This window comes from Sminthopsis crassicaudata, chromosome 3, assembly GCF_048593235.1.
Source record: "Sminthopsis crassicaudata isolate SCR6 chromosome 3, ASM4859323v1, whole genome shotgun sequence".
Taxonomy (NCBI): Eukaryota; Metazoa; Chordata; class Mammalia; order Dasyuromorphia; family Dasyuridae; genus Sminthopsis; species Sminthopsis crassicaudata.
Window position 1 is genome coordinate 336,779,793 of NC_133619.1, and position 20,843 is coordinate 336,800,635.

Consider the following 20,843-nt stretch of genomic DNA (forward strand, 5'->3'; position numbering starts at 1 on the left):
TTAGCACAGCAAAGATCTACCAGGCCTATTTTATCCAGAAAACCAGGAGGCAGTGGGACTGTAACTGACTTAAAAGAAGTATGTAAAGCGCTTTGCACATATTATTTCATTTGACCCTTACAACAACTTTGGTAGGTGCTATTAATATCTCCATTTTATAGGTGAGGAAATTGAATGTAAAAGAGACCAAGTGACTTGGCTAGGGTACATACCATTAGAGAGTGTCTGAGGTGGAATTCAGACTCAAAACTTCATTACTCCAAGTACAGAGTTCTGTATACACTACTGCCTCTCCAGTTTGCATCCAGTCTTAGAAAAATATTAGAATATTTATCTGAGAGTTTGTTACTTTTTTGGTTTTTAAATTGCTTTAATCTTTAAATGCTCTCCTCATATTTGACAGTAATTATTATTTTAGGGAGTGGTTCTCTTAGAAAATGATTTTCAAAAGTATAGAGATTATGCATTTGTTATTTAGTAATTAAAAAGTAAAATTACCATTTGCTTGTCAGAGTTGGAGTTCCTTTGTTTATGAATTTCATTCATACTTCATAATTTTTTTTAGCATTGGCTCTTTATAGTAATTTGACCAATATGTCAACATTATATATTATTTAGATGATGTCAACCCAAAAGTACTAAACTTACCATTTTAGGTTTCTTAGGACTGCCTACCATCTAGTTCAGATTATTTTTCCCAGGAGGAAATTAAGACCCTCAAAAGACTTTACCTATCCTAAGGTTATTTTTCTAGAATGTAGTTTAAAACAGAGGTGATAGATGAGCATAAAACATAAATATAACAATTATGTTATCAAATGGATGGAACTGCTATAACATTTCCTTAAGATATTTAGGAGGTAATATCTGTGATGAATTAAGGGACCCATGAAGTAGAGATGCTGTATCAAGTTTCTGAAGAAAAACTGAAAAACTGAGTTTCAAATCTAACAAGTGTTATTACATTGTTTTGTTTTTAGGCCTTGTATCTAATAGCAACAAATGGGACTCCTGAATTGCAAAATCCAGAGAAACTGTCTCCAATATTTCGAGATTTCTTAAATCGATGTTTGGAGATGGATGTAGAAAAAAGGGGCTCAGCCAAAGAATTGTTACAGGTAAGTTTGTTAATAGGGAGAGAATATACAAGAGAGCCTTGGTTTTTGGAATCATAAATAAAATTATAAATTTTAAAAGTTTGAATTTATTACTTATGGAACAAATAAAATGCTATTGGTATTCAATATTAAGACTTCATCTAAAAAAAAAAAATTGAGTTTTGCACTTTGGCCTGAACACTGCTTGCACACTAATATAGCTGAGATTTTTTGAAAAGAAGGCATTGTATATGTTGAAAAAACAAAATACTCATTTTTGTAATTATTGATGCTATTTTAATGGGATTTCCCCAGGAACCAATATTTCTTTGCCTCATTGTAGTTTGCAAGTCACCTTTGAGTTCTTCTTGAAGGTTAAGCCAGAACACAGGTTCTAACAAGCTGAAAAATTTTTGTGTAAAATGCTAGAGACAGCATGTGGCTAAGTACCAATGTTTTGAGGCCAGAACAATCAATGTTCTCTAGGAGTCTATTCTCCTGCTTCTGTGGTGGTCTTAATAGTGAAGAGAGGAAAGGTTGCTAAGAATTTTATTATTGTTTCTATAACCATTAATTTAACTGTTGAAACTGTAAATATGAGATCTTTGTTTTTATCTACTTCCTTATTGATATCCTGTATGTAACAAGAAACCAGAGGACACAACAAAATAACTAACTGGAATGATGGCTTACAGAACCTTCTCAGAGGGGAGAATAAAGAAATTAACCCAAGTTCACTTTCTTTTGCTTATAAAAGGGAACAAGGGACATTAATGCTTTGTGTAGGGGTCAAGCTCATGGTGACTTTCACTTCCAGAGGATGATCTCATTAGCTGCCCTAGATTCAAGTATTATTACTATGTAGATGATTTCTAGATCCCTATTACAAAAAGCCTCTCTGCTACCTCAAATCTCTTTCTTATTCAGGCCAATGAGGGAGATTCCTGAAATAAAGTTGTCTTTGTCATATTTAGAAAGTTCCAGTAATTCCCTGTTGCTTCTAAAATCAAATACACTTTGGCTACAACCTGCCTTTCCATACTTGGTGAATATTACTCTTCTTTATTCATTCTATATTCAGCCATACTAGCCTACTTGATTTTCCTCATACAGCACATTCTATCTTTCTCTCTCTTATTTTTGCACAGATTGACCTCAATTGAACTTCTCCCTCAACTTCCACTGCTTAGATTCCCTAGCTACTTTCAAAATTTGGCCCAAGTGATCTTAACTAATTAGTGCTAACTACAGTCACTATTAGTGTCTTTTATTCATTACACCCACAAAAATTATCTTATTATTTACTTTGTACAAGGTTTCCCAAAAATCTTAGCACTATTTTATAGCTTTACTGACTTTAATAACTTCTTTAAGTTTTGATACCTATGAAACCGCACTGAAACTTTTTTGGAAGAATTGGCCAAGGTCTACAAAGTGAAATTAGCACTTATCTTACCTTGATGGTTCTTGACTTCGGTACAAAAATGGGCATGAAGAAGATTTAAAAAGCTGGTAGAAAATATAGTTTAGGATCAAAAAATAGAAGGCAAATGTTATATAAACTATCTATAATTTTGTGCATAAAGAATTTTCTTCAAGCAGAATCAAAAGATGAGAAAAGTGGTGAACCTGGCATCTTTTAAAGTGAAATTGGCTATATTTTGTCATGATGACTGGTTATTGAAGTGATATTCATTTAAATGTCACCCAAAAAATTAAATAGCGAAAGAGCAATTGCATATTTGAATAGCATTGAGCACTATTAAGTTAAATATTCAAATAATTAAATATTTAATATTAAATAAAATACTTAAAATTAACTTAAATATTTAAATGCCATTTAAACATATTTAGTTAATTAGTTTGATTGGAACAAAAGAGTAAATCACATGTATGGCAGAAAATTACAAAGACAGTAGTATTGTATGTACTGCTATAAAATAAATTCTCATAAAATAGGAAACAGGCTAGAGCAAAAACATTGACAGTTACAATTTCTTAGAGAAGTTTTCATCAGTGCAAAATGGTCACTAAATAGACTCAAAAGAACTCAGAAGCCACCTTAGCTAGCAAATAATATGTTAAGATAACAGTATATGGTAGCCAAGGGCAGTGTTGATTTATAACAAGTTGTTCTTCAAAATAATATAAAGGAAAATGAAGACTCAGTAGTAGTAGTAGTAGTAGTAGTAGTAGTAGTAGTAGTAGTAGTAGTAGTAGTAGTAGTAGTAGTAGTAGAAGAGAAGAACCACTAATGATCGATTAGGTAGCATGCTTAGAATTCTAGTAGGTATAGAATTCAAATCCGGCCTCAGACTCGAGGTTATAAGACCCTGGGCAAGTCATTTAACCCAATATGCCTCAGTTCCTCATCTAAAAATGGGGTAAAGAAGGAAAAGGCAAATTACTCCACTGTCTTTGCCAGGAAATCACCAAATGGAATCATGAAGAGTTGAACACAACTGAAATGACTAACCAACAATAAAAACCTAGAGTGTTCAAAGAATGTTTTTTAGATTAAACCAAAAGGATAGCAATCATGAAATGGAATCTTCTACTGTTTTTAGAATGATGAATTTTCATCAGTGATAATGGTGAATCTGTCATATTCAGACTATTACCTCAGCATTAGATTTATTATTGGGAAGTGGGAGTGATGCTTAAGAAGATACTGTGGTCTTGCCAGATATACAATGAAGACTGGAGGTGAGACAATTATAAAATTTCTTAGGAATTGATTTCATAATGTCTCTAAGAAGAAATTCAAAAATGAAATAAACAAATTGAAAAAAGGAAATCTTAATATCTTCCTGAACTACAGCAGCAGTAATCAATGCATGTGCCTACTTTTTTTTTTCTTCTATAGCTATTACAAAGGGAATAAATAAGTAGAATTTTTATAGCTGATTTTCTGTGGCCTACCTCTTCATTTTATATAGCTGAATGAGAAGTATAAAAAACAAGATTCCTATGTTTTTTGCTTTAAAAAAAGCTAACTTCACTGGGTTGAACAAAACATGAAGGCTTTCTTTATGAATGAGGACTCTCACACATTGAAGTTATTGATAACTCTACTTTTTCAATAAGCTGGAATTTTTGGCATCAAATGAGTATAAAATAAAGAACATTAACATTTTCATAGAAACTAAAGTCCAGACAAAAGAAGGATTCCTTATGGGATGCTAACAGTCTCCCAGGTGTTCTATTTATGGATTATCTACTAGGATCAAACCATTTTATAGTAGTAGAAAAAGAATTGGCCTAACCATCCAAATTAGAAAATTGGATGGGAATCGTAACAGTGTCCATACAGTGACATTCAGCTAGGACACAAAGCCCATGATATTTGCCAAAATAAGTATTTGTATGTGTATGTGTGTGTGTGTCTTGGATAGGAATAAAAAATTGGGCCTTGAATTGAGAGAGACTAGAAAAAGTCTCTTTTTAAAAATAAGTATGGTGAATGTTATACAGCTGCAAATCATGAAATAGCAGCATTTTAGAAGTATCAACATTACAAGTAACCCAAAGGATTCCTGCTCCACCAGCCCCTCACCCTTCTCTTCCTTTCCCCAAAGGCCATCAAATGATAAGTGTAAGTGGGCTAAAATATGTGGGCTTTTATGTAAGAACAAAAATTTATATATATATATATATGGGTGTGTGTGTGTGTGTATCTGCATATACACATATATATGTATATATATATGTATATATATATATATATATACACACACACACATATATATGTATATATAATGTGTATGCATGTATATATGTTTATGAATTGAATGATCAGAACAAGTAATGAAGTCACTTATACTACAAGTTGTCCTTAAAAGCTCATAATCCTAAAATCCTATTAATGAGAGAGAACAAATAGAGTACACATGTTTGGGGCTGCTATAGTGGATAGGATTGGATTTAGGAATTTATGAATTCAAATACACTTCCAGACACAGTTGTTACCTATGTAATCCTAGGTAAGTCAGTTAATCCTGTTTGCTTCACTTTCTTCATCTGTAAAATGAGCTGGAAAAGGAAGTGCAAAATATTCCAGCATCTTTGCCAAGAAAAACTTTAATGGGATCACAAAAAGTCAGACACAGTTGAACATATAACAAGTGTTTTGGTTTAGTAACTTTTGAAATAATAGGAGGATCATTAGATCATACATACTTGGGTAGGTGAAACCCATATGAAAGATTTATGGAAAAACAGATATCTGAGAATCAAACTTGGATGAGGAGATTTGGGAAGTGGTCTATATCAGGAGAAGAGGTTACCAACACTGATGAAAGCACAGTTCCATCAAAGGTTCAGATATTGGTGAGGGTAAAGCTTATTCAATGAAAATACAGGTTCTGATTAACCTATTTTATTTGGTTATATTAATTCTAATGTATAAATAATGTATTCAGTTTTTGGTTTGTGTTCTATAAAAGGAATCTTTAGGGTTCAGGGTTGAGTGAGAAGAGCAGGTTGTAAATTTATCATTCTATTTTTTTTTTTCTTCTGGCAGCATCCCTTCCTGAAACTGGCTAAACCTTTGTCTAGCTTGACACCGCTGATCATGGCAGCTAAAGAAGCAATGAAGAGTAACCGTTAATAGCATTGCCTTTTGTGGCCTCATCTTTCTTTTGTCAATTTTTTAAAAAAGAAGTCTTTATAATATATAAAATTGTTACTCTTTTTAGGGGTTTGGAAAAAAATTGTCAGCACACTGGGGTGGTTGGGGGGGGAACCAACCCCCTGCTCCCTGGAGACATCTAAGATAAAATTAAGTAAAAGAATTGTTATGACTCTTAAAATAGCCCCTTTTTAGGGTCCAAAAGAAATTGTGGACTGAATCACTGGCCTTTTACCTTTCTGTCAATAGCCCAGCAGTGCCATTTATGAAGCTTGGAATTTGTATTTTATTTTATTTTTGCTGACTTTGCTGTAACAGGTCCATTCATTGTACCCTTTGGGGTATTTTCAATACTTGAATGGCAGATTCAAGCTTTCAAAGAAAGGCATTTGTTTGATCTGCTAGTCTCCTATTTTTCCCTGTTCTTCCTCCTTTCCTTTACCTGCTCCTTTTGGATTGCTTTGAGAAAATATTTCTCATGCCTAAATTAAAGCAAGTGTGATGGATAGTATGTATCTCCTTATATTAGAAAAGAGGCTTCCTATGATTTAATTTTGTGTAGAAGCCAGGACCAGCTACTTAAAGCACTGTTACATTCAATAACATTTTAGTTACAAACAATTTTGAGGAAGGGAAGGGAAGTGTTTTTTTTTTTGTTTGTTTGTTTTTGTTTTTGTTTTTGTTTGGTTTTGGTTTTGGTTTTTGGCCTTGGGGAAGATTAAAAGAGCCTTTTTTTTTTTTTTTTTTTTTTTTTTAAAGAAATATCATGGTAGTGATGTTTGGAGTGAAAGTTACAAGTAGCGAAGAGAAGAAGGAAGATCATTTTTAATTAAATCATTGAGGCAAAGGAAGCTGACCCCATTGACAATTGAGTCCCTGCAATTTTCATCTTCCTTTCTGTTGGATTTGTGTTGGCTGCAATTCAAAGTTATTTCCTACTACTTACTTGGTTTCAGAAATCTGTCAGTTCTTAACCCCAGCTTGGACTCTTTTGCTTTGGCTGGTGTTTCTTTTATTTTCTTTATCAAATAAGTCTGTGTATATGTTGTACCTTTTTTTTTTAATCCCCACAGCAAATAATGCGATAGTCATTGAATTTTCAGGATTTGACTATTAAATACCTTTTTAAATATATCTATTCCATTTAAAATACACAAGTAATTTGAGATTTGATATATGGAGACTTGAAAATACATGAACTGAAACTTGGTATTCTCAGTTAGATGTGGTTATATCAATAAAAAGAATAGAGACACTTAAGAGACATCTCACAGGGATGAAACTTATTACAAGCTGGGGAGATTTGCCTTGAATTATAAAAAGGTCCCAAAACTTCACCAAAATCTCATTAGCTAGAATGATATGAGTAATTCCACAAATTCTGCTGCTAAGGGACTTGTGAATCATTTCATTTACTGAGTTGTTATAGGTTTAAATCAGTAGGCAATAAATGATGGGTCACTTTGAATTCATGTGAAGTTATAAATTTTCATGTACCAAAAAATTGCAAAAGGGAAGTAAATCAGAATGAAATGTATTTTGATGTCTATAAGGCATCCTTTCTAGTAAAAAAGTTTTGGCTCCTTGATTGAAATTTTTAAAAGCATTTTGATATTCTGAATCATCTCTCACCCTATAATTTTCATTATTAATAGGAGCCTTCTTAGAAGCTGTACTGCCTCATCTGAAATGCCAGGAGCAGAAAAAAAAAAATCATTAGGTTCTTGCAGTTATTTGCTTCTGTTCAATTCTACATTTACTTAAACATACACAGCAGTGCCAAATCATAAGTAAGAAAAATTAAGTTTTTGGATATTTTCTGGAAAACAAAACTTTTTTTTTTTTTTTTAAACGTATTGCTTGTCAACAAAGTAAGCTAGCTGGCCCATGCTTAATTTCTTAATGTCCATGTTAAGATATGACTATAATAAATAGAAAATGCCTACCAGAAAGGTTTTTGCCAAAATCATGAAACAAAACCTATAATTAGAGTACTTAGTAGAATGGACTCTGATTTCAATATGTCTTGATTTTTATTTTTCTTGCTATTACTGGCCCTTCTGCTATCGTTTATTATTTTATCACTTTACAGCAACAAAATGCCTTATTCCCTTTAAAAAACTCCAGTGTCTCTTGAGTTTCAACTTTTAAACTTTCTGCTTTGTAAGCAGTTACTAGGTAGATTTGTATAAAAAAGATAACTACCAATGGAATAGAAAAACCTAATGATCAGAATGCAATGATCATTTCCTCAAGAAGGCAGTAACTTTTAAGTATTGACTTTATACATAGCTTCTATTTCTATACATGAGCCATAGAAAATATGTTCACTGGATACAGCGTCAGTGCCCCCATTTTTAAGCACGTGACTCAGTAAAGGGCTTTTTGATTTATAGGAAGAGTTTGGAATTATATTTAATCTTTTTTTTTTTTTTAATTGATGATGCCCTGTATGTCCATTGCTGGCAATGGACGGGGTATCATGAAAATCTGACTCCTGGGATATGGGACCTAAACCCCAGTCTATTCTTTACTTAGTATGATAAACTAATCTATCATATGAATATACTTTATTTCTTAAGTTTGTAAATTTTAAACAAAATAGTTTAAGAGCAATAAGGAATTGTGATTTATTCATTTTTTAACAATTTAAAATGGCCTTCTTGTTAAAAGAACAAATTTAACTGAATCAAGGTTCTTTTTTTTTTTTTTTTTTTTTTTAAGCAATTGTCTTTTAAAATGATTTTTGCTTTCACTTTGGGTTGAAATGTCTCATTCAAATCCAGGAATTACCTTAATTGTTGAGCTCTGTTTATAGGGTGTTATCTTGTAGTACTATACTTAGCACTACAATGAAAGCTGTGATTTCTGGTAACCATTGGGTTACCTGTCCCCTTTCTCTGGTGTCACAAACTTTAGGGATAGATAATCCCAGGAAACCATGGAAGTACTGAGATTGTTTTTCCCTATTGGTAATTAGTGAGCAAGTAGAGTCACTGGGATTATATAAACTTCTCTTGTCTTGCAAATATGTCTGTTCAGCTGCTTAAACTTAATCAAGCCAACCACCAATCCAAAATTAATCTGTGCATTTTAAATACAATTTTTAAAGTATTTTTGAGTGTTTCTTTTGGGGGACCCTTTAAGTGAACTTTTGAGGTTAAGTGTGTACGCTGTGTCCTAGCTAGATGGAATCTTAGTGCATATCAAGACAGTAGTGGAGAGGTAGGAATAGGAGGAAAATTGGGTGCTTAAGGAATTGATAACACTTTAGAAATCTCTTGAAATCCCCAAATATCCATTGAGCATCTCATTTCAATGCCCAATTATTTTAGGTTATAATTACAAACATCCAGATTCTCATTTGCTTTGGGTGCTTTGCAGTGCAATTTCATAGCTTTAATTTGAAGTGTATAACAATATGAAAACCAAATGTCCAAGGGAAAGTTTTAAAATCCATTGTCTTCCTGTCTCTGCCCTGTCCCCCTCCTCCAACTTCAACAGTTTTTCAGAGTGTTTATATTCATTCAAGCAACAAGTATTTATTGAGCACCTATCAAAAGCCAAGTGCTATGCTAGATGTGCAAGGTTCCCTGTCTTAAAGGATCCTTGCCATCTAGTTGGTTCACGACACTAGCCTTTTCAGAGTGGAGAGGCGTAAGAAATGTAATTAAACATTACATTAATTGTTCTTAAATTTTAGTTCTGTAGTAAGAGGGTGGAATCAAACAAATCTTGGGTAAAGGGTAAAAATTAGTTTTTTCTCTCTCCTTATTTTGGCAGATGGAAATGGAATTTAGTTGCAAGTAGCTATCTTATTTTTTATTGTCTTCAAATTTTATATTGCCTTTTGTTTAATTTAATCCCTTATGTTATTTAATTGTTACTGCAACATTAACTACTGTATTTGATGTTCAATAACTTTGTTCTTTTCAGGGCTAGAAATAAAATTTTTTTTTAAATGTTTGTTTATCCCCTTCCCGAATTTTTATCTTTTTGGACCAGAGTAGCTTTAAAGAATAAATGTTTAGATTTCTAATAGGTCATGGGAAAGTGTGCTCAGTGTTTCTTAAAACATGAATTCTTTTTTTACACAGATTTGGTATGAATTTTGTCTATAATATCCTCTTAGGTTTTTGGAAAAGTGAGTAAGAATCACATTCCCCTGTTGGGAACTAAGTTCAAGAAAGTGAAGTCCAGGAAAACAACTATGGGATCTATCCATTTTCTCAACTCATGTAGCGTCAACAGACTTGACTGAATCTTGGAAGTTTAAAAAAGCTAGAGGACAAGGAACTTAACTGTGATGCTATATACTGCTTTCCCCCCCTTTTCTTTTTAATCATATCTGCAATGTCATCTGTGTAGGGAGTGTTCCTGGAGAGGAGCTTTATCATTGTTAATTTGAACCTTTTCTGCAATTTGTCATCTTAGAGAGTTGCTTTGGATACTACAAAGTTAAGTGATTTTTTCCCAGGTTCATTCAGGCAAGTCTTGAACCTAGAGCTTTTTATCATTGATAGCTACCTCTCTGTCTGCTACTACACTGCTTCTCTCATGCCTCTCATGCTTTGTAGAAAATGAATCTTTTAAATTAAAATATTTTAAATAATTAAGGATTTAATTGGAGTTGAAATTGTAGAATGTTTGAAAGTACAATAACTTCTAATATTTAACTCATCCATGATTTTGTGGAAATAGTCTCTTTCTCTCTCTCTCTCTCTCTCTCTCTCTCTATATATATATATATATAATATATATATATATATATAGAGAGAGAGAGAGAGAGAGACATATATATATATATTTAGAGAGAGAGAGAGAGAGAGAGACATCTTCCAGATAAAGGAAAATGTGTACCCATTACAGACCAATTAACTGAGTTGATTGTGATTCCTTAAGTTGATTTTTTTTTGTACTTGGTAATCAGGTATAGAGTACAAAGGAAATTTAAAATGGAATTTACTCCTCCTGCCCCTCCCCACCCCAGTAATAGCAATTAAAAATTATACTAATTATGATTTATTTAGGTATTTTGAATGTTCCAGTTACCTACCTGGGTCTCAGATTCTTAAATCTGTAAAATGAAGGGGCTAGACAAAATAAATTTCAAGGTTTGTCCTAATAAAAAAAGGCTATTCTTTTTTGATTCTTAATCCATCAGAGTTTTATTTGCTCTTTTCATTAAGGAATGACTAACAGTTCCCTAATTTAGTTGAAGTAAATTGCTGAACAGGGTAGCTAGGTGGTGCAGTGGATAGAGTTAAGGAAGATTCCTCTTCAAACAGTTCAAATCTGGCATCAGACAGTAGGTATGTGAACCTGGATTTAACCCAGATTCCTGTGTAAAATGAGCTGGAGAAGAAAATGGCAAACCATGGCAAACCACTCTGGTATCTTTTCCAAGAAAACCTTAAATGGGATCCTGAATAATTGGACAGCAAAATTGCTGAGCAAGTTTGACTTGAATGTAGAACATAGAATTCATCACCTTTGGGGCACTTTAAATGACTTGAAAAAATGTTTTGAACTACATTTTCAAAGATCATTGCCATTTATTCAAAGTTTATTGTAGGCTCTATAGCTTTTTTATTTCATTCATCTTGTAGTTACTATTGATGGATGAAAATGTTTAGTATAATTGTCATGAAGAATCAAGTTTGAGCATTGGGAATGCACATTCTAGTAAGATGTAGGTAGATACAATCTATGTTTTTGGGTTATTTTTTGAGAGTATATTAAATGACTGGCATGTGCCCTGCAGAGCTTACCATATTTTAGGATTGATGTGTATTCTATGCTGGGCTTGTTTCTTGTTGGAGTGTTGGTTTTTTTAATAGCCAGTTTCTGCCGCCCCTCCCCCCCAAAAGCACGGTTTCCCATTTAGCAAAAATAGATACCAACTGCCTAGGCCCCAGTGCTGCAAAGGTAAGAGTGTGTCCATTTTTGCCTGCAAGGCATGTAGAATGTTAAAGGAGAATTAAAAGTCAGCAGCCTTTATTTAGAGTTGGAAGAGAGATTGAAAGTCAATTGAGGCATGTTACAGGTGAGAAACTGAAGCTGAAAGAGGGAATGATTTACTTAAGTTCACACAATGGCAAATGAGAGCTAGGATTACAGGTTAGTTCATTCCAAAGTCAGCACATGGAGTTAAATCCAGGTTTATTATATACCTACTGTCTGATGCCAGATTTGAACTGTTTGAAGAGGAATCTAACAATTCTATCCACTGTACCACCTAGTTGCCCTGTTCAGCAGTTTACTTCATCTAAATTATTTAAAGGCACAGAAACTGCACATGACCAGTGTGACCCCAAAAAGTGCTAGAAGGGGTAGAATATAAATAGAACTGAAAAAGTAGGTAAGAGCCAAATAGTGGCAGGCATAAGACCTAAGCCGGGCATCTTGTTTTATTCCTGTAATGGAATTAATGAATTTTTAATAGGGAAGTACCCTAAGATTTTTATATTAGTAATATTAGCTTGGCACCTTGGGAGAGAATAGATTGGATGAGAGACAAAGTACTAATAATATAATTCTTAGATGCTATAAGTTGCTTAAATGATTCTTACTGGCATGGAGAGCATTACTCATTCCTCTTTCTAAAAATTATACACGATAAATAGCATGTTGAACATGCTTTAAAAAAAACAAGTTTAATAATAGTATGAATTCATGCCACAAGACTAGATAGCATGCCTACAATGTCATTCATGGCTTTTATTCTAATTTTCAAGGCATATTCATCAAAGCCATTCAGAAAGTTTGGGTTTTTTTATGGATGTTGAATAAGACTTCCTTTTGTATTAATTTTGATTAGTAAAGCAGGAATAGGAAAACCATTTGTGCCTTCCTCCTTCTGATGGTACTCATTGGAATCCAACAACAAAAAAAAGTTAATATCTGTAGGATATTGTTCATTTATTGATATGTTTGAACATTCTACTAAATAGCATTTGGAAAAGCATATTTCATACCATTTAGATTGTGGTGGTTTCCTCCCCTCACAATGATTTAAGTATGGATATGTTTCTAGAGCCTAGACATTGTACCTTTTTTTCTGAGGAGGAAAAAAAAATTGGTTTGGTAACGTTACTAAACTTATATATCCTTGTGAGATCTCATTTGATTATTGAGGTTGAGTAATGATTTTGCTATACAATACATTAAGGGGTTCAATTATGATTTTATGTAACTTCTGAAAATATATGAATGATGATAAAATATTTCAGTACTTGAAAAGATCAATATGTTATTGGCCCAGATGGCAAACTTTTAAAATAGAGTTAATTTGTTTTGGGCAAATAAAGAGTGTGCGTGTGTGCATATGCTCATGCACATGTGTGTGATAGGAGTGGTGTGCTTTTCAGGTGTATATGTAAGAGAGTGATCTGGCTGCTAATGTTTCCACACCTTAGCTAGTCTAGTTCTCAGATAACTGATTCATACTTTCTTGGTGCCCTAATCAAAGTCTTTATATTTTGTAGTGTAGGTGCGGTAGTTTCCAATTGGACTCCACACCACCTGAGCTGTACCACCTATGTCTATATAATAAAGGTGTAGAAATAGGTAGCTATCATTTATGTTGCACTTTGAAATTCTCAAAGCATATATTCTCATTTTTAAATGATATATGATTTATAATAAAATATATTCTGAATCTAACTCCTCCTAAAAAGTGTTCCCATGTATATAGCCAAAGGATTGCATATGAAACCATAAATTTCCATATCATGTCAACTGATTTAAAATCATACTTTTTTATGTCATAATTCTTCATGCTTCAAAACTGCTCTGCTTTTTGGTGCTTCCTTCTTTACTGTTGTAATATTTCAGCAATGTTGCAATGTCCTCCCCCATTTTTTTTGGGGGGGGGACACTATTAAATTTATCTTCTTCCCTCCCCCCAGCCAATTTTAATCTTCCAACTTCCTTCATGTAGGTCAGGATGTTTGTTGGTTGACACCAACCCACTCCTCAGTTATGCTTCCTCTGAACTCCGCTCCTCTTCCCCCTGCTTACTTGTCTTGCTTGTTTTTTTTTTCTTTCCCCCACTTAATAGTATTTTATTTTTTCCAGTTACATGTAAAGATAATTTTCAACATTTACAAGATTCAGAACTCCAATTTTTTTTCTCCCTTCTTTTTCTCCTCCTCTAGATAGCAATCTGATATAGATAGGTATACACGTACAATAATATTAAACATTAATACATTAATTATGTTGTGAAAGAAGAATCAGCACAAATGGAAACAATTACAAGAAAGAACAAACAAAAAGTGAAAGTAGCATACTTCAATTTGCATTCAGACTCCATAGTTCTTTCTCCAGATGTGAATACTATTTTCCATCATGAGTATTTTGAAATTGTCATAGATCATTGTAGTGCTGTCAAGAGCTAAGTTATCAAAGTTGATGACATTTTATACATTTCCCCCTTTTAAAAAATCATTTTAGGATACTAACCTAGTAGTACAGTGGTATTAGATCAAAGGGTATGCCCAGCTTTATATCCCTTGTTGGGCATGGTTCCAAATTGTTCTGCAGAATGGTTGGATCAGTTAAACAACACCAGCAGTGTTCCAATTTCTCTCACATCTTCAGTATATTCTGTGTTCAATTCTTGTTTCAGTTGAGTGAGGTTCTGATGCTATATACATACAATGAATATGTATTGTGCATGTAGGTTAGGTATATGTTCACATGATCTGTCTGAATGTGGTACACATAAATAGATCTTTAGACTCTTGTTTCTTTGATTCCTGTCTAAATTTCTGTTCTCAAAGAGAGGAATCTCAGACTAAAATGTATCTACCTCCCCAAATATTGCTATTGTAGAGGAAATGTTTTTGTTCTGTTTTCTTCAGTTAACTAAAAGAGAAAAGAATGCTTACATCAAAACACTTAGATCTCTTTACACCAAATGCTATTTATGCCAAAAAACCACAATACTGAAAAACCTATTTATCTTAGGAAACAGCAAAGAAATTGGAGAAGTTAAACAAATTGGAATATATTGGACCATACAGAGTAAATGAGCATCTTCACTTGGAGTAAAATATTTTAGCTTGAGAGAAATGGCCCCTTGTTTCATCCAAGAAGAAAATTCCTTGTTTTCTAGGAAGAAAGCTGAAAAAGAGGGACTTGGAGGAGGGAACAGTTGGAGATAGCTTTCCCTTATATGTGTACTTCTAGTCCTTTTTCCAAAGAGTGTTATGTTTTGGTGCCATGAACTTTGCCCATATAAGATGGCAAACTTAATTGGCAAATATGTGTACTCGAGTGTTCCATCAAACACTGACCTCTTGCCCTTTCCCTGGGTCACTTCCCTATTCCTTGAGACACAGCAATATTGAAATTAGAAATTAACCCCACAATGACTTCTAAGCATTCAAGTAAAAGGAAGAGTCAGCTGATGGGGCATATTTTGTCATTTGATTTTAAAAAGTTGCCCCAGCCACCCCAATCCTCAGGATTACCACCCTGCTTAATCAACAGACACCATCATTGGGGCAGGACTTTCTACCAGCTAAAAGATTATACCTTGCTGAAGACTCGGATGATGGTCAGCATAATTTTTTATTTTTTTGCAATAAAGTTTTTAAGGTATGTACGTTTTTTAAAAGACATAATACTATTGTACACAATAGACTTACAGTATAGTGTAAACATAACATATCTACCGGGAAACCAAAAAATTCATGTGACAGCACAGAAACTCAGTCTCAATTCACTCACTGCAAAAAATGATTTAAGGTTGTTCAGTGTTTCTCAGGATAGTCCTTTTTTTCTTATAAGTAGTGACAGTAACAATCTGCTTTCAAGATTATAGGATTTTTTTTTAAAATAAAGGTATTCAAAGGATTTAAAAGTAATATTAAGATAAATTGCATGAGAAAGAAGTCATAAGTTCTCACAGATAGGAGATACATACATCTCCTTGACTCCATTTATGAAAAGCATACATGGAATCAATTCTTTGTGGCTTCTCATGGACTATAGAATAAAGACATTTTTATGCATCCTTAGGGAGACTTGCTTCACCCCACTCATTTTTTCAACTCAATTTTCAAACTTCTTCATAGGTCACAAGTAGAGACACCTTATTCCTGACAGGAAAGTTTCATATCAAGCTATTTTTCAATTATTGCCTATATGAAGATAGTTGGTAGTACCAACTGGAATTCTGCCAATGTTGTATTTGCATTTTAAATTCAATCTCCATGAGATATTAATTTGAAAAATGAGAATTTTGAGCTTTTTTTTGTACTTAATTGTGCCATACAGATAATCTTCACACTTTTATGAGTAGTATGTTTTATAGTTTTAATAGCTTAAGGGAAACTGCATTATGGGAGGGAAAATAAGGAGAATTGATAAGGGATGATAAAAAATTTGGAGTTGGGATGACCCAAAGGGGAAAAAATTATAGAAAATGCTAACTATAATATTCAGGAACTGAATACATCTTGTACTTTGGTGAGGCATATTGTAAAACCTTAATAAGTTTTCCTTACATGATGTTTCTCTGGAGCATGGGCTCCTTTTGATTAGAGTATCAGAAATGGAATAACAATGTCCTGCTATTGAGTCAGTTTCATGTAGTGAGTGCAGTGATAACTAAAAATAAAAGTAAAATTATTTAGAAGAAACTTGGTTTGAAGGAAAGTTGGGAGAAAGCATGTTTGAAGGGGGAACCATTTTTAAGAAGTTATTTTGTGCAAAGCATTGTGCATTACCTCCCAAAAAATTCACATTCTAATGGGGGCGATACTGCATAGGGAAGATTTTCTTAGCAAATCAAAGAGAAGTCCTGTGGATCTTAGAAGGCAGCAGCAAAGCATATACAAATGCCTCATTTAATAGAATTTCTTTTGATAAGCTAATACCTGTTACTGATGTTGAACCACTTGACACAGTGCCAAGGACTTTGTTGGCAGTAACTTTCTTCTGAGGCTTCAGTAGCTGTGGCTACAGCACCTGGATCACTTGCTAGGTTGCATCTTCATAAAGAGTTGCTTCCGAAGATGATAGCTATTGGCACTACTTAGGAAGAATGCTATTTCAAAGGCATTTGGTTTATAGCCTGGACTTGCCAGCAATTGTTCCCTATTCTTATCCTGCGGAGAAGAAACATGACTATAATGGAAAGATCTTGGGTTTGAATCCAAGTTTTGCCAGTTACTACCTCTGCCACCCTGGGCTTCAATCTTTTTTCTAAAATAAAGTAGATTAGATTTGACCTGTAAGGAAAAATTGTAGATTTAAAAATCCTAGATTTAACTTAAATACATAGACCTCACTTCATAAATGTAGGTGAGTAAACTGAGGTCTACAGAAGTGAAAAGTCCCAAGATCACACCAAGAGGTTTTTTTGTTTTGTTTTTTTAATATTTATTTACAAGATCTATGCATGAGTAATTTTTCAGCATTGGCAGTTGCAAAACCTTTTGTTCCAATTTTCCCCCTCCTTCCTTCTACCCCCTCCCCGAGATGGCACGCCAAGAGTTTTGATTCCAGGTTTTATGATTCTAAATCTAGCACTAGAAAATAAGTGTCCCTTCTTTTGTGTTAAATGGAATTCTGCTTTAGGATGAAAAGGTCATTTTACTGGGTTTTCTTTGACTTTATTCCACCTTACATATAAAACCATTTGAGCACCTCTGCAAATTGAATTTTATGGCTTTATGGTGCTTTGGGAATGCCTCAGTTTGTATTTTTATAATGCATCATTGACAATCCTTTTTCTTGGTCAATGTGTTGATACTTCTAAAAGTTTTAATGAATCACACATAGTACTGCCAATACTTTGCAGTACAAGAGGGGCTTGTATTCATGTGGGAAATATTTAGTTGTCTTTCCCTTTACCATAGTTCCATTTCATTGTGACCAAATGGAAGTACAGAGTCAAAGAAGTGCACAGAAACCCTCAAAAGCTAATTGTTTTGCTTCTTGTTTGCAACTCCAGTAAGTTCAATGGGGAAGAAAGTAGAAATAAATTGTTTAAATCAGGGCACCTAACTTTTTTCTCCCATATAATTTGAAATTTCAACATTGTGATTGGTTACATAAAATGTGTTGAAAAATCTTGGTGTACTTGTTTAGGATCCTATGTATTTGCTCAATCTCTTAGCATGGATTATTGAAAGTTAACAAAAAACAAGATAGTTGGCCATTCAAGGATAGTAAAAATGACATTAGAGCTAATGTATTAGAGTAGATTACTTAGATACAACCTTTTTGCTATGGGGTGGGTGAAAAAAGGAAACACAGAGAGAAAAGCCAAATTGATATAATAGTAAAAATAAATAACACATATAATGGTGCTTAACCATTTGCCAAGCACTTTACAAATACTACATCATTTTCTCATGACTGGGAGGTAGGTGCTATTATCCCCATTTTACAGATAGGGAAACTGGGGCAAATAGAGATTAAGTGATTTGCCAGTAAATGTGTGAGACCATATTTGAACTTGGAACATTTAACTCCAGGAGCAATACTAGTTGGCTCACCATCCCTGTATACTAGTATTGCTCCTGGAGTTAAATAGTTTTTTAGAGAGTTTTTTTAGCTATGTATTCGAAATTTGCCTAACATGGGCAACTTGAAGTAGTCTAATAACTAGTTTGAAACCCTTGTTCCAGAATAGGGGAAATGGTTTATTTAAATGACTTACAAGTAAGGATTCCTTTGTCATTAGTAGCTTTAATTTTGAGTCTCATATGTTGTTCTTTCTGGCTGACTTTAGCCAAGGAAAATGCTTGTATTTTGTAGGATGGTCTCTAGTGGGGAGCCCCAGAGATTCTCTTTGGCCTTGCACCATTTAACGTTTTCATCAAAGACTTGGATGAAGGTGTGGGTGACATTACCATCAAATTTGAAGATAAAATAAAACTGGAAAAGTTGGATAATCAGGTATGATAATAGTTAGGATTTTGGCAGTTTGGAACATTAGGCCACCTCTAATGAAATATAATGCAGAAAATTCAACATTTGGTTTTTAAAAATCAGCTTTATGAGAGTAATCTGAACAAAGCATGGCTAGAAAACAGTACTCTCTTTTGGTCAAAGGCACAACCATTCTTCCAATCTCCTAGGTTTGTAGCCTTCATATTATCCTTAACTCCTTACCCTTTCTCATCCCACACAGCCAACGCCTTGCCAAATCTTGCTATTTATTCTACATTCTACCTCTTTTTCTCAACTTAAGAGAGCCACCACCTTAGATCAGGACCTTGTCACCTTTCACTTATGTCCACAATGGCCTCCTAATTGGTCTTGTTGCCTTGTATCTCTTCCTACTGCAATGGTTGCCAACGTGATTTTCCTTAATCATATGTGTGATTGTATTACTTCCCTATTTGATCCCAGTGGCTTCCTATTGCTTGGACCAAATTTAAACTTTTTAAAATCCTTCATATTCCTTGTCCCAATCTATCATGCTAGTGTATCCTAGTGCATTATGGTAACCCCAATACTGCAATCCAGCTAAACTGAGTTTTTCTGAAGTGAGTGTGTGTATAACTTGTCACCTCCATTAGAATATAAGCTCATTGATAAGAGTGCTTGTTTAATTCTTTATATTTGTCCTTAACATAATCTGGCCATAGTAGTTGCTAAATAAAATGCCTGTTGATTGACATGCATTGCAAAGGGCATGGAGATAGGAGATAATCTATCTGCCATATAGCATGATGGACAGTGCAAATGAATGCAAAATAAGTTTTATTATGTGTACAAAGACTAGAAAAATAAGGGTCAAATTTTAAAGACCTTTTAGTGCCAAAAAAGATGTTTATAGTTGATCCTATAGGTAAGAGGAAGACAGAAATTTATTGGTTAGTGGGGTGACATGGTCAAATTCATACTTAAGGAATATCACTTTGGCAGGTATATATGGAAGACAGATTGGAATAGAAAGAAATTAGCCAGTAAGAATAACTGGGAGATTATTGGCAAAAAGGAAACATAAAGGAGAGATGTTGTGGAGATGGAAACTATAAGATTTAGCCATTTGTTGTATGTGAGGAGTTAGTAAGAGTGAGATGGATGTTGAAAATGACAGAAGTTGTGAACCTTGATGACTGGATGAATGGTGGTACTTTTGATAGTAATAGATTCAAAATTCTTAGAGGGGTTAATTCTATTTTGAACATATTGAGTTTAACATATTTATGAGAATTTAAGTTTAAAATGTTTAATAGTGATGTTTACCCAATATAAATCAATAGTCACAATGAGATCAAGAAAACCTGGATATCATCAACTAATACCCGATCTTGACAAGCAAAGAGATAGGGCAGTTAAGGGTAATACCTTCCTTGTCCCAACCTATCATTCCAGCTTAAATTTGGTCCAAAAGGCAATAAAAAGTTTAGAATATAAACTTTTGCAGAAACTTATGGAGGCAGATTGTAGAAGATTGAGGCATATTGCCTCATAAAAAATGAATATCAATAAAGAAAAAAAGTTCATCCAAAATTTGTCAAGAGATAATTAGGCTAGATTGTTCTGGAGATATTTAAGGACAAAACTGGGAGAAGAATAATAGATAAAGCAAAAATGAGGTGATCTATAAAGATCTTTATAACATAATGATGATGATAAAAATAACTATCATTTATATACCGGATAACAAAAATAACTAGCATTTGTATACTGGCTAAAAGTTTACACAAACTATTTCATTTAAACCTCTAAATAACCTTTAAAGTGGACACTGAGTATGTAATCTGAATTAAAGTTTTCCTTATTCCAACTCCTTTTTTTAAAATTAATTTTATAATTACAAATTTTTTTTGACAGTACATATGCATGAGTAATTTTTTTATAACATTATCCCTTGTATTCATTTTTCCAAATTTTCCCTTCCCTCCCTTTACTCCCTCCCCTAGATAACAGGCAATCCCATACATATTAAATGTGTTACAGTATAACCTAAGTGCACTTATTCCAACTTCATCATTTCATCTTGCCATGTTCTTTCTAATATACATATTTAGCCATTAATACCATAATCCTGTTATGCTTTAGGAAGAAGAAGAAATTATACTAAAGAAAATAAAGGCAAGGAAGCAACACAATTTCAAATGTGTTAAGTCCTGGTTCTCAAT

At 33.5% G+C, this 20,843-nt stretch overlaps 2 protein-coding genes across 4 annotated transcripts in view; both read left to right on the top strand.

Annotated features, from left to right (window-relative positions):
• The window catches only part of LOC141561646 (uncharacterized), a 612,565-nt gene that overhangs the window by 531,361 nt on the left and 60,361 nt on the right, over positions 1–20,843 (top strand). The window lies entirely within an intron of this gene.
• Positions 1–20,843, top strand: part of PAK2 (p21 (RAC1) activated kinase 2) — a 116,870-nt gene that overhangs the window by 85,205 nt on the left and 10,822 nt on the right. For 2 of the 3 annotated variants that reach the window (XM_074301532.1, XM_074301531.1), the window contains exon 14: positions 981–1,118. In XM_074301532.1, coding sequence (XP_074157633.1) covers positions 981–1,118 — 138 coding nt within the window. Of the gene's footprint in view, positions 1–980; positions 1,119–5,619; positions 9,694–20,843 lie in introns of those variants that run through there. The other variant, XM_074301533.1, reaches the window with a different exon arrangement.